The 14,166-nt window shown below is 42.2% G+C and overlaps 1 protein-coding gene across 5 annotated transcripts in view; it reads right to left on the bottom strand.

Annotated features, from left to right (window-relative positions):
• Nucleotides 1-14,166, bottom strand: part of LOC137377181 (doublecortin domain-containing protein 1-like) — an 822,721-nt gene that overhangs the window by 760,890 nt on the left and 47,665 nt on the right. For all 5 annotated transcript variants that reach the window (XM_068046610.1, XM_068046609.1, XM_068046608.1 and 2 more), the window contains one exon: nucleotides 1,641-1,835. In XM_068046610.1, the coding sequence (XP_067902711.1) occupies nucleotides 1,641-1,828 (188 nt within the window). In that variant the 5' untranslated portion in view covers nucleotides 1,829-1,835. The remainder of the gene's footprint in view (nucleotides 1-1,640; nucleotides 1,836-14,166) is intronic.

Below are 14,166 nucleotides of genomic sequence, written 5' to 3'. Positions count from 1 at the left end.
TCCAATTACAGTCTTCTCAAAAAAATAAATTAACTCCAATCCTAATCTCCTGTCTGAAAATAAATTTTAGTCTCCAATTTTCACTTTCAGGCAGCCATCCTGTGCTATCAATGTTAGAGAAACTTCCAAGCCTATTTGTGAAAAAAACACTGAGACTAGGATGCTTTGGTGAAGACTGTTTTTATTGCTTTCCACAGAACATATTTCTCCACTCCAAACAACTCCCAGCTATTGCTGGCTCTTTATATATACATCTGAGTACAATTAACTAATCAACATCCAACATCTGTTCACCCTATTACTTTCAACTACAAGTATTTAACATCCATCAGCAGAATTTATTAGACACTAACGACCTACCAAAAAAGTCTGACCATGAAAGCTGCTGGATTGTCATAAAAAACAAACTGGGTCACTGATGTCCTTCAGGGAAAAGAACCCGTCACTTTAACCTACATGTGATGCTAGTCCACACTATATGGCTGATTCTTAATGGCTTTTGAAGTGGCATATCAGAGCAGCTAGGGTTGGGCAATAAATGTGACCTTGCCCTAAATCCAAAATCAATCAAAGGAATTTCCAGATATCCATTGGAACAAAAAAAAAGAGACAGAATAACAAAAGAGACAAAGGGGAGAGAACAACATTCTCACTGAAAATATAAGTCTATAATGCAGAAAGGTTGAAACTTAGCCTTCCAATATGACTTTTGACATATTATTTATTGTGTTTCCAGTTATTTGTTTGAAATCTGTGTTATATGCTTTCACTCACTCTCTCTTACAAGTTTTCTTTCCTCATTACCTCTTTCTTTCCCTATATCTTTATATCTTTCCTCCCTTTGTTACGTAATTTCACATTGCCAGTTTCCCCCCATCCTTATCATCCAATCTTTTCTAATTTATCTCATTCATTCATTCCTTCCTGCCTCTCCCATTAGCTCTATCTCCCTTATTCCCTCTCTGCTGCCTTTCATTCTTTCGCTCCCTTTTTTCTCACTCATTCTCACTTTTTTATTCACTTTGTCTTTCCCTCCTTTCATTACCTCTCTTCCTTTTTCCTTGCCTCCTAATTCCCTATTTCACTTCTCCCATCCCCATCTTTCTTTTACTCCTTCAGTCCTTCACTTTTTCTCTCATCTTGTCCCTCTCACCCTCTAATGCCAAACCTGGCTGAGGTACTGCTGAATATTTGTGCGTGTAGCAGAATCACGAAAGGTCTGCTCCTTTGCAATATTGTTTCAAAGCCAAGCATGCATGGCAGGCTCCCACTGGATGCAGTGGCATTTACTAATTTATGTTGCAATTAATTCAGAATGGAAGGAAATATGTCTATTTTGTTGTACCTTATTGATTCCGCTGCTTTTCTGCAATCCTCCCTTTCGGTCAAGTAACAAAAATCCATCCAAGGTGCCAATTGGCTACCGCAGTACTTATTCTGATGAGCACCTCTAAAACTAAAATTATAGATGGTATAGTTACAATTTCTTATTTATTTATTACCTTTACTAATAAGTTATTTGTGTTGGACTATTCTTTCATTATTTCACCTAAGCATTTTGAAGCTCCTTATCTGATCAAGCAATCCACCCTTCTCCAATTTCAGTTGAATAATAATAGTTCAGTGCACTAAATTATTACCTTGGCAAATGCTGTGAAGATGAGGGGAATTTACTGATCTCTTTGATATATTCTTGCACTAAAGCATCTTCTAGACTACTGCATTGCGATCTCAGAGAATCAGTATATGGCACACTGCCTCTGGCTGTAGTCGCAGATGTCTTGCTGCTAGATGTGCTCGCACTCTTTGGCCTCTGATTTTTACCCATCTCGTATCTAGAAGGGAAAAAGAGAGAGTTGACATACTCCAAAGACATTGCCAGAAGTGATAAAATAGACACAGGGAACAATGAGATTAAATGTGAATCCTGTGATTTGGCATCTTCATCCATGTTCATGTGTATATTCCAGGATGATTTAACAAAACTTAGTTTCAATATTTAATTCTGAGCCTGAGTCAAAATTATTTGAAGAAAAACTGCCAGCCATTTGAACGTAAATAGAAAATATTGGAAATACGTTGCAAATTCAGAGCATCCAAAACTCATCATTTCAGACCCTACAAGACCTGTTTTTATTTTTTAGAATTTCATGCCAATATTTCAGATTTCCACATTTTCAGTTCTTTTGAAACTTAACTAGCTTTTTTTCCATTATTCAGTCATGGGATGGGGGGGTCCCTGGCCAGGCCAGCATTTCTTGCCCATCCCTAATTGCCCTTGAGAAGGTGCTGGTGAGCTGCCTTCTTGCACTGCTGCAGCCCATGTGGTGTGGATACTCCCACAGTGCTGTTAGGAAGGGAGTTCCAGGATTTTGGCCCAGGCACGATGAAGAAACAGCAATATAGTTCCTATTCAGGATGGTGTGGGACATGTTCCCATGTGCTTACTGCCCTTGTTGTTCTAGTGGTAGAGGTTGTGCGTTTGGGAGGTACTGATGAAGAAGCCTTGGTGAGTTGCTGCAGTGCATCTTGTAGATAGTACGCACTGCTGCCACAGTGCACTGATGGTGGAGGGAGTGAATGTTTAAGGTGATAGATGGGGTGCCAATCAAGTGGGATGCTTTGACCTGGATGATGTTGAGCTTTTTGAGTAGTGTTGGAACTGCATTCATCCAGGCAAGTTGAGAGTTTTCCAACACATTCCTGATTTGCACCTTGAAATGGTGAGTCACTTACCACAGAATACCCTGTTCTTGTTGCCACAGTATTTATGTAGCTGGTCCAGTTAAGTTTCTGGTCAATGGTAATCCCCAGGATGCTGATAGTGGGGGATTCAGCGATGGTAATGCCATTGAACGTCAAGGGGAGATGCTTAGATTCTGTCTTGTTGGAGATGATCACTGCTTGGCATTTGTGTGGCATGGATGATACTTGCCACTTATGAGTTCAAGCCAGAAGTCATTCAGGTCTTCCTGCATGCAGGCATGGACAGCGTTATTATTAGAGGATTTACAAATGGTGCTGAGCACTGCACAATCATCAGTGAACATCCCCACTTCTGGCCTTATGATGGAGGGAAGGTCATTGATGAAGCAGCTGAAGATGCTTGGGCCTAGGACACTGCCCTGAGGAACTCCTGCAGTGACGTCCTGGGCTGAGATGATTGGCCTTTAACAGACACAACCATCATTTATGCTAGGTATGACTCCAGGCAGTGGAGTTTTCTCTCGATTCCCATGGGCTTCACTTTTACTAGGGCTCCTTGATACCACACTTGGTCAAATGCTGCCTTGATGTCAAGGGCAGTTGCTCTCATCTCATCTCTGGAAGTCAGCTCTTTCATCCATGTTTGGAGGAAGACTATAATGTGACCTGGAGCCGAGTGATCCTACCAGAACCCAAACTGAACATCATAGAGCAGGTTATTGGTAGCTAACCTGTCTAATATATATCCAAAATGACAAGTTATATAAAAATTGATATGTTTTTGACAAGATAAATTCAGATCTTCTTTCTAAGTATGAGTCCAGTTTGATTTTACACATTAGTGCTCCTGATTCAGTTTTCTCACAGCAGGGGCACATACCTCTGTCATGGATGAAGAAGTCTTAGCCATGGAGTGAAAAGTGTGCATTGCATGCAGAAATTGGCACACAAATTCTAAGAATGCAAAGCTCTGCGCTGGGGGCCCTAATTTTTATAAATGTAATAATAACTCACATAATTCATTTAATTGTGCTTGAATTTGAATTCTAAGACAAGGAGATAACAAATGAGAATTTTATATCATGAACGTAGCCTTGTCATACTAATGGATCTCATATGGCATTGCAGTGTCAGTTATGGCTCAGTTGGTAACACTCTCACCTTTGAATCAGGAGATTGTGGGTCCCACTCCAGGGACTTGAGCACATAATCTACATTAACACTCCAGTGCAGTATTGAGGGAGTGCTGCATGTAAGAGGTGCCCTTTTTCAGATGAGACGTTAAACTGAGCCCCCATCTGCTTTCTCCGCTGGAGGTAAAAGTGGCCTGGCTAATATTTATCCCTTAATCAAAATCTCTAAAGTAAACTGATTATCTGGTCATTAATACATTACTGTTTGTGGGACCTTGCTGTGCGCAAATTGGCTCCTATGTTTCCTGTATTTGCAACAGTGACTGCACTTCAAAAGAACTTCATCGACTGCAAAGCATTTCAAGATGACCTGAGGTCGTGAAAGGTATTATATATTCCAAAATAAAAACAGAAAGTGCTGGAAATACTCAGCAGCTCTGGCAGCATCTGTGGAGAGAGAAACAGAGTTAACGTTTCAGGTCTGTGACCTTTCATCAGAACTGGCAAAGGTTCGAAATGTCCAAAAGCTGTTCATTATTCTGCCATTGACACACTCTCTGGACTGTTGCTTTGTCTTTTAACTCTTAACAACAATTAGCACTTCCTTTGCCTTTGTTCCATGACATCTTTGTCATTTAATTTCTCCTGCCCACTGCCCTATCACACACTTTTGCTTTTGTTCCTCTGCCTCCTCCCCCTTTTCACTTGCGCAAAGCCTATTACATTTCTAACCTTTGTCAGTTCTAATGAAGGCTCACTGACCTGAAACATTGGCCGGAATTTTACACTGGTCGGACAGGAGCCGGACTCCAACGTAAATGTCGGTGACGACCCCGCTTCCGCCCAGCCTGGGGATCTGTCCCGTATTTTACAGATCCCCAAGCTTTAATTGGCCTGAGGCGGGACTTCCACCCACTTGAGGGAGGAGGTCCCACCTCAGTGAGCTGCCGACTAATCAGCGGGCCGGCAGCTCTTAGTATCAGCAGCACCACTGGGAGCGGTGGCCACTGCTGGGACTGCAGCCCAGCTGACCTGATGGAGCCGAGAGTGGGTAAGTAGAGGCATGCCTCACCAGGGAGATCGGTCGTGCCCTAGTGAGGCTCGGGTGGTCGTTTGCGGGGAGGGGGGCGTCTTGGATCCCAGGGGTGGGTTGGGAGGCGGGGGTGGCTCTCAATCAGGCACCCTGTGCCCGACTGCCATGCACCCCGCCCCTGGCGGAAAGGCCGGCAGCTATCGCTGGGTGGACTTTCAATTCCCCGGCACACCCGCTTGCCATGGATAAAATACCCGTGGAGGTGGGCGAGGGCCCTTAAGTGGCCGTTAAGTGGCCACTTAAGGGTCTTGATTGGCCTCAGGCAGGCGGGCCATTTCCAGCACCCCCCCCCACCCCCGCCTCCCTGCTGGACCACCGTAAACTCGTTTGGAGGCGGAATTGGGGCGGGTAAGCTTCCCGGAGCCTGCCGCTCAATTTTATGCCACCCCCACGCCACCATCCAACCCACTGGGTCCGTGTAAAATTCTGGCCATTAACTCTGTTTCTCTCTCCACAGCTGCTGCCAGACCTGCTGAGTATTTCCAGCACTTTCTGTTTTTATTTTAGATTTCCAGCATCCGCAGTATTTTGCTTTTATTTTATTGCTATATATTCCAAGTTCTTTTTTTTACTCATCAAATGGTATGTTATTTTATAATGACAGAAATATTATACGTGTAATTTTTTAAAATTCATTCCTGGAATGTGGTCAATGCTAACAAGCTGGCCTTTATTCCTCATCTGTTTCCCCTGAGAAGGTGGTGGTGAGCTTTCTGCTTGAACCGCTACAGTGCATGTGGTTAAGGTATTCCTCCAATGCTGCTAGGTAGGGAGTTCTAGGATTTTGACCCAGTGATAATGGAGGAACTGTGAAGCCAGAATGGCGTGAGACTCGGGGACAATGATATTCCAATTCACTTGTCCTTTTAGGTGGTGGAGGTTATCGGTTCAGGAGATGCTGCTGAAGAAACCTTGGCAAGTTACTGCAGTGCATCCTGTAGATAGTACACACTGCAGCCAGACTGCAACCACATTACGCTGGAGGTTAGTGGATGAGATCCTGATCGAGCGGACTGCTTTGTCCTGGATGATGTCGAGCTTCTCGAGTTTTTTTTTATTCATTCATGGGATGTGGGCGTCACTGGCTATGCCAGCATTTATTGCCCATCCCTAATTGCCCTTGAGAAGGTGGTGGTGAGCTGCCTTCTTGAACCGCTGCAGTCCATTTAGGGTAGGTAGACCCACAGTGCTGTTAAGAAGGGAGTTCCAGGATTTTGACCCAGCAACAGTGAAGGAACGGCGATATAGTTCCAAGTCAGGATGGTGTGTGACTTGGAGGGGAACTTGCAGGTGGTGGTGTTCCCATGTATTTGTTGCCCTTGTCCTTTTGGTTGGTAGAGGTCACGGGTTTGGAAGGTGCTGTCTAAGGAGCCTTGGTGCATTGCTGCAGCGCATCTTGTAGATGGTACACAATGCTGCCACTGTGCGTTGGTGGTGAAGGGAGTGAATGTTTGTAGATGGTGTGCCAATCAAGCGGGCTGCTTTGTCCTGGATGGTGTCGAGCTTCTTGAGTGTTGTTGGAGCTGCACCCATCCAGGCAAGTGGAGAGTATTCCATCACACTCCTGACTTGTGCCTTGTAGATGGTGGACAGGCTTTGGGGAGTCAGGAGGTGAGTTACTTGCCTCAGGATTCCATGCCTCTAACCTGCTCTTGTAGCCACGGTATTTATATGGCTACTCCAGTTCAGTTTCTGGTCAATGGTAGCCCCGAGGATGTTGATAGTGGGGGATTCAGCGATGGTAATGCTGTTGAATGTCAAGGGGAGATGGTTAGATTCTCTCTTGTTGGAGATGGTCATTGCCTGGCACTTGTGTGGTGCGAATGTTACTTGCCACTTATCAGCCCAAGCCTGGATATTGTCCAGGACTTGCTGCATTTCTACACGGACTGCTTCAGTATCTGAGGAGTCACAAATGGTGCTGAACATTGTGCAATCATCAGCGAACATCCCCACTTCTGACCTTATGATTGAAGGAAGGTCATTGATGAAGCAGCTGAAGATGGTTGGGCCTAGGACACTACCCTGAGGAACTTCTGCAGTGATATTCTGGAGCTCAGATGATTGACCTCCAACAACCACAACCATCTTCCTTTGCGCTAGGTATGACTCCAACCAGCGCAGGATTTTCCCCCTGATTCCCATTGACCTCAGTTTTGCTAGGGCTCCTTGGTGCCATACTCGGTCAAATGCTGCCTTTATGTCAAGGGCAGTCACTCTCACCTCACCTCTTGCGTTCTGCTCTTTTGTCCATGTTTGAACCAAGGCTTTAATGAGGTCAGGAGCTGAGTGGCCCTGGCGGAACCCAAACTGAGCGTCACTGAGCAGGTTATTGCTAAGCAAGTGCTGCTTGATGGCACTGTTGATGACACCTTCCATCACTTTACTGATGATTGAGAGTAGGCTGATGGGGCGGTAATTGGCCGGGTTGGACTTGTCCTGCTTTTTGTGTACAGGACGTACCTGGGCAGTTTTCCACATTGCAGGATAGATGCCACTGTTGTAACTGTACTGGAACAGCTTGGCTAGGGGCGCGGCAAGTTCTGGAGCACAGGTCTTCAGTACTATTGCCGGAATATTGTCAGGGCCCATAGCTTTTGCAGTATCCAGTGCCTTCAGTCGTTTCTTGATATCGCGCGGAGTGAATTGAATTGGCTGCAGTCTGGCATCTGTGATGCTGGGGACTTCAAGAGGAGGCTGAGATTGATCATCAACTCGGCACTTCTGGCTGAAGATTGTTGCAAATGCTTCAGCCTTATCTTTCGCAGTATTATTGCAGCTACACCCATCCAGGCAAGTGGAAATTATTCCATCACACTTGTGACTTGCCCTTTGTAGGCAGTGGAGAGGCTTTGGGAAAATTAGGTAATGAGCCACTCACTGTAGAATATCTAGTCTCTGACCTGCTCTCGCAGCCATAGCATTTATATGACCAGTATTCTCTAGAGTTTCGAAGAATGAGAGGTGATCTCATTGAAACTTACAAAATTCTTACAGGACGTGACAGGATAGATGTGGATAGGATGTTTCCTCTGGCTGGTGAGTCTAGAACAAGGGTACACAGTCTCAGAATAAGGGGCAGGCCATTTAAGACTGAGATGAGGAGGAATTTCTTTACTCAGAGGGTGGTGAATCTGTGGAATTCTGTACCTCTGAGGGCTGTGGAAGCTTAATCATTAATCATTAAGCATTTTCAAGATAGAAATCGGTAGATTTCTGGATGCTAATGACATCAAGGGACATGGGATAGTGGGGAAAAATGGCGCAGAGGTAGATGATCAGCCATGATCTGTTTGAATGGCGGAGTAGGCCCGACGGGCTGAATGGCCTGCTCCTGCTCCTATTTCCTATGACTAGTCCAGTTGAGTGAGTTTCTGGTCAATGGTGACACCCAGGATATTGATGGTGTGACTCTCAGTGATGGTAATACCAATGAATGTCAAGGGGAGGTGGTCAGGTTCTCTTGTTGTTTGGACATTGCCTGGCATTTAACTGGCAAGTACCACTTGCACCACACATCAGCTCAAGCATGGTCTTGCTGCATGAGGGCATGAACTGCTTCATTATCTAAGGAACTGCAAATGGAGCTGAACATTGCATTTGTCAGTGAACAGCCGCACTTCTGATCACATGATGGAGGGAAAGTAATGGATGAAACAGGTGAAAATAGTTGAGCATAGGACACTACCCTGAGGAATTCTAGCAGTGATGTTCTGAGATGATTGATCTCCAATAAGCACAACCATCTTCCTTTATGCTGGTATGATTCCAGCCACTCGAGAGTTTTCCCCCGGATCCCCATAATCTCTCGCGTTTGAAAGCATTTTCAGTATCGCTCTATGCAGATGCACAAGAGGTTAAAATGTATCGGAACAGTCTGCCACAGTGGAGATCCTACTGTTGTTAATGCGTGGTTTGTAATCTCATTCACATTCATGAATTATGAACATCATGAATTATACTTTCATTATCCTCAACAGAAGCTTTTCTAAAAAAATATATATAACCCATTCATTGAATTTTACAATTTTGTTTTGGATTAATCAGAGATTCCCAAACAGCTACAACACTGTTTCAAATTTACTGCATTATAATAGTTAAATCTGCTAAAGTTGAATATTGCAGGAAAGGTTTGCCAAAAAAATCGATGCTTGAGTCTGACAAAACATTGACATAATACAAAAATACCAGAATTTGAGATGGGTAAGCAACTTTCGAAAATCTGCACTTCATCCATTAAATGAAAAATACCTCAAATGAAAATTGGTTGTGGTGTAGGAAAGTACACCCTCATTTCTTTAGTGTGAACTAACTGAGCAGAAATTAAACATTTGTTTAATATCATCAATCAGATGAGCTGTTGGTAATATATTGACGCACACTTGAGGTGCTCATCACACAGCAAAATAAACATTCCTTTTAAACCTAAGCAGCTTTGCAAAAATTGATCAGCTTCATACCTTTAAAATTGCTCACACAACACTTTCAATCTCATCTCTTCACTTTAGCATTCTCGTCCTATTACCAAGATAGAGAGATGCAGCTATTAAATGCCAAACCAATTACAGTTGTATAACCCCAAATCAGAGCTAATGAAAGATGAACTTGACTCCACTCTATTACTGGGACATTTGCTAACAGATTAATAAGCATTTTAAGTGCCTTGCCTAGAATATGGCAGTTATGAATCATTTGTAACCTGTTACCAATGTGCTGTGTCTGTGCACCCATTTGCAGATAAATCAAACAAAGTTGAATCCCAGCAGCAATATCTGGTTGTCACTGATAGTTATTGGCTTAATATCTGTTACAGGAATAGCAGTTAACAAACATTAGCTACATTGGCTCTCATATATTAACAGGATTATGGACCTTTCTGGTAGCCAACTTCAGCTAAGAGCAAGTTCAAATCATCTACATTTAATAGCCCACTCCAGTTGTAGACATGATACTGCAGTCTGTTTTAGAATATTGCCTGCGTCCAGTCTACCTGGAGGAATTCATACACTTGGAATTTTCTTTCTTCAAAATGGAAAATCACTCAGTCAGTTATCCAATCTTTAAAGGAAGCAGAATAATTACCTTGCGTGCTGCACTGAGAAGTCAAACAAGTGATGTTGCTATCCCTTCTACACAGGTGCTAAAACACAGTGGGTATTTTTAACCCGCCATGCCTTCCTAATTAGAATTAACACAATTCTATTCCTTTAAGCTGCTAATTAGCAATTCGCAGTCATTTAATTAGTAATTTGCATATATTTTTCTCAGAGGCGGAAAATCTTGACCAAGCTCTGCAACTTATGTTCTCTCGCTGCTGCATCGAAGTGCACTTCAGGTACTTGTGCCATGCAGATTTACCTGTATAAAAGTGAAATACAGAAATAAAACAGATAATTGATCAGTCCAGTGATCTGTTGTAACCAAATAAATCAAACTAAAAAAAAAGATCCCTGTTGAATCAAATGTCAACTGCCTAAAAGAAATTTCTGGGGAAACAGTCATTTCCTGCAGCTCTGGTGGAACAAAGCATGGAGGACTCAATGTTTACTAGATTTCGAAATGGTCCAGATACTGGAAGCATGCATAAGTACAATGGAAGAGTTGAAGATAGGAGGAATGAGGGTGAAAGCACCTTTAGCAGGTCTGACTATTAAAATGGAAGACAGAATTGGAATAGCAAACATAGGCAAATGAACCCCAGGAATGCCCAAGGAACAGTTAATAGGTGCTTCAGATGTGACTCAAAGTATCATATGCAATGAACTGCCCTAAGCAGAGGGGCAGAGTTCTCGAATTAACACACAACACAGAGAATTCTGAGGCAGGAGAGGAAGATACTAATGAATCTGAATGAACTGTAAAAGTCACAAGGAGTTTTAGATTTGTGATGAATGTATGAATGTGTTAGTTGCAGATTCATTCAACTGTGCTATATTAGATAGTGCTTGCACTATGACTGTATGTGGAACTGATTGGTTACAATGTTATCTGGATTCACTGAGCAGTGAGGATCGATGCAAGTTTAAGGAGTATAAAAGTACTACCAGCTTTAGATTTGGTGATGACAACACATTGAACTCACTGAAGAGAGTAGTAATTCCATATAAAATAGCTGGAGTACGCCACTTTATCAGCATTGATGTAGTCTCTAGTGAGATGCCTTTACTGTTGAGTAAGTCTTCAATGAAAAAGGCATAAATGAAACTTTATATGGAGCATGATAAGGCAATTGCTTTTGGAAAGTCAATGAATTTGCAGTTTACCCAGTCAGGGCATTATTGTATCACCTTAACAAAATCTGATGTTTCTAGTCAGAGCATTGGAGAGTTATTAATGGCATCAGGTGTTAAGAATCAGAGAGATAAAAAAACAAATTGTCTTAAAGTTACACAGACAATTTGCTCACCCTTCTTGTCACAGATTAAAAACTGTGCAGAAGGATGCAGTGTGATTGATGAAGAATATACAAGGATAATAGAAGAGATTAGTGAAAAGCGTGAAATCTGTAAAAAGTTTTGGAGGACACCATCACGTCCTATTGTCAGCCTTCCATTGGCACATGACTTTAATGAGATAGTTGCCATGGATTTAAAGGTATGCATTTTATAGACCTAGTAACTAGATTTAGTCTTTCTACAATAATAAATAGCAAGGACAAAAGGGTGCATATCGACAAAATTATGAAGAAATGGGGACTGGACCAGCTAAGTTTCTGACTGATAATTTAGGGGAATTTTCCAATGATGAGTTCAGAGACACGTGTGAAAACATGAACATTATGGTTATGAATATTGCAGCTGAACATCCTTTCAGCATTAGGCTCTGTGAAAGGAAGCACACAGTGGTTGATGGAATACTGCATAAGTTCTTAGCTGACTAACCAAACTGCACGTTGATAACTGCCCTGGCATGGGCAGTTCATGCGAAGAATTTGATTCAGTTGGTTGGAGGATATAGTCCCTATCAATTGGTCCATGGGCAGAATCCCAAATTGCCTTCTGTACTGTGCGACAGTCCTCCTGGTCTAGAAGGTACTACAATTAGTTCATTTTTTCTGCAAATTTGAATGCTTTACATTCAGGGAAACAGGCTTTCATTAAGGCTGAGGTCTCTGAGAAAATTCAGAGAGCTCTGAGACATCTTATAACGTCATCTGAGGTGGAATTTAATTCAGAAAATTTGGTGTATTATAAAAGAGAGGGTCATAGGGAATGGAAGGGCCCTGGTAAGGTCGTGATGGTAAGACAGTAGTTATCAAGCATGGAAATCAAACTGTTAAGGTTCATTCCTCGCAATTGATCAGGGTTGATTATAAAATCTTAGAATCTGAGCAGTTGATAAAGGGAAACGATGCACCTTGTACCTCAAATACTCATGTTTTGTGATGAAGGTCAGAATGAGGTAGATCAAGGGTTGGATAGTAATGTGAGGGACCATGATGCTCAGTAAAGAGCTATCGCATCCAAAAGCCAATTGCCCTAAGTAGGTACTCAGATGACATATATTCCAGAGGGGTCTAATAAATGGAGGGATGCAACAATTGTGGGATGTGCAGGAAAATCTACAGGCAAGTTTAAATATTGCTTAAATGTTCAAGATGATGGCCAAGAAGCAAGGTCCATAGACTGGCAGAATGGGGTGAAAGAGTGGAGGGTAAGAAAGTGCAGTGCAATTTCTAATAGTTGGTCTGGAAGCGATCACTTAGTGGAGAAAGAACCTCTGATACTGTGTGAGGGAGATCTTCTAGCAGTAGTCCCGAATGACATCAACGTGCTAATAATGAACAGATTCCACAATGAAAGAAGGCTAGAGAGCAGTCTCGGAATAGAAGTAGAAGCAGAAGTCCTCATGGTCGGGAAGTTTCAGTGGCTGCCGATAAACTTGAGGATAAACTAATAAGAGAAGCAAAACATAAGGAATTAAAAAGTTGGAGAGAGTTTGGAGTTTATTCTGAGGTACCAGCTAGCACAAAGATGTACTGAAAAAGTCCTTCCCAATGGAACTTATAAGGCTAAAGCAAGGCTAGTTGCGAGGGGTTTTGAAGAGCGACTGGGTGATACAGATGTTAGAGTGGGCTTTCCCACAGCTGGAAAAGTAATCTTGAAAATCTTTTTGGCTCTTTTGGCCACATATACATGGGAGTGTAGATCCATTGACATAAAAACCGCATTTCTGCAAGGTGATACTATTCAGAGAGAAGTGTTTCTGAAACCACCCAAATAGACAGCAGATGCAGAAGGAAAGTTATGGAAACTGAACAAATGCGTCTATAGCCTTAATGATGCTTTGAGGGTGTGGTATATCTCGCTGAGATCTGTTGATTGGTCATGTTCAACTAAAAGCAGATCCTGCAATGTTTTATTGATATCATAAAGGGAAACTTTCAGGCACTTTCATGATGTATGTTAACGATTTCATATGGGGTGATACTGCTGATATTGAGAAATATGTTACTAATAAGATTAGGGCAGAATTTAAGATTGGGAGTCAGGCTTGTGGGACCTTTAAATATATTGGTTTAGATATTAATCAGACTAAGTCTGGAATAACTTTAAATCAACCATCTATTTAGAGAGTGTTATTCCCATCCCACTTAATGGTGTTCGGTCATCACAGAAAGATGATGATATATCGAAGCAATTGCAAAGCTTGATTGGTCAATTAAAGTGGTTGTGCTCTCAGACTAGGCCTGATGCTAGTTTTGATGTGTTGGAGTTAAGAATGAGGATGAAACGTCCAAAAGTTAAGAATGTTTTAAGGGCAAATGAAACATTAAAGAAACTAAATCTGGAGAAATGTGTACTGGAGTTCCCATCCTTAGGTGACCCAAAGAACATGAAGCTAATAATTTTTAGCGATGCTTCTCATACTAATCTTGTTGATGGGTATTCGAGTGCAGCTGGCTTTATAATATTTCTGATGGGTAAAAATGGGAAATGTTGTCCTTGAGCTTGGGAGGCTAAGAAAATAAAATGGGTTGTTAAAAACACTTTAGCTGTGGAAAACACCACGTCTTCTGGAGGCAGTGGATAGTGGGTTCTAGTTGTCAAATCCTTTGGGTGAAATTCTGAACAAGGGACGTACTGAAGATAGGATATCCATTCAATGTTATGTGGATAATCATTCTTTGTAGGACAATGTACACATTTCAAAAAGTGAGAGTGAGAAAAGACTACATATTGGCCTTGCTGGATTGAAACAAATGCTGGAGAGAAAGGAAATCTCCAAATTTAA

This window comes from Heterodontus francisci, chromosome 14 (genome assembly GCF_036365525.1).
Source record: "Heterodontus francisci isolate sHetFra1 chromosome 14, sHetFra1.hap1, whole genome shotgun sequence".
NCBI classification, from domain to species: Eukaryota; Metazoa; Chordata; class Chondrichthyes; order Heterodontiformes; family Heterodontidae; genus Heterodontus; species Heterodontus francisci.
The sequence above is the reverse complement of the archived record's forward strand: the minus strand, read 5'-3'. Positions and strand labels throughout refer to the sequence as shown.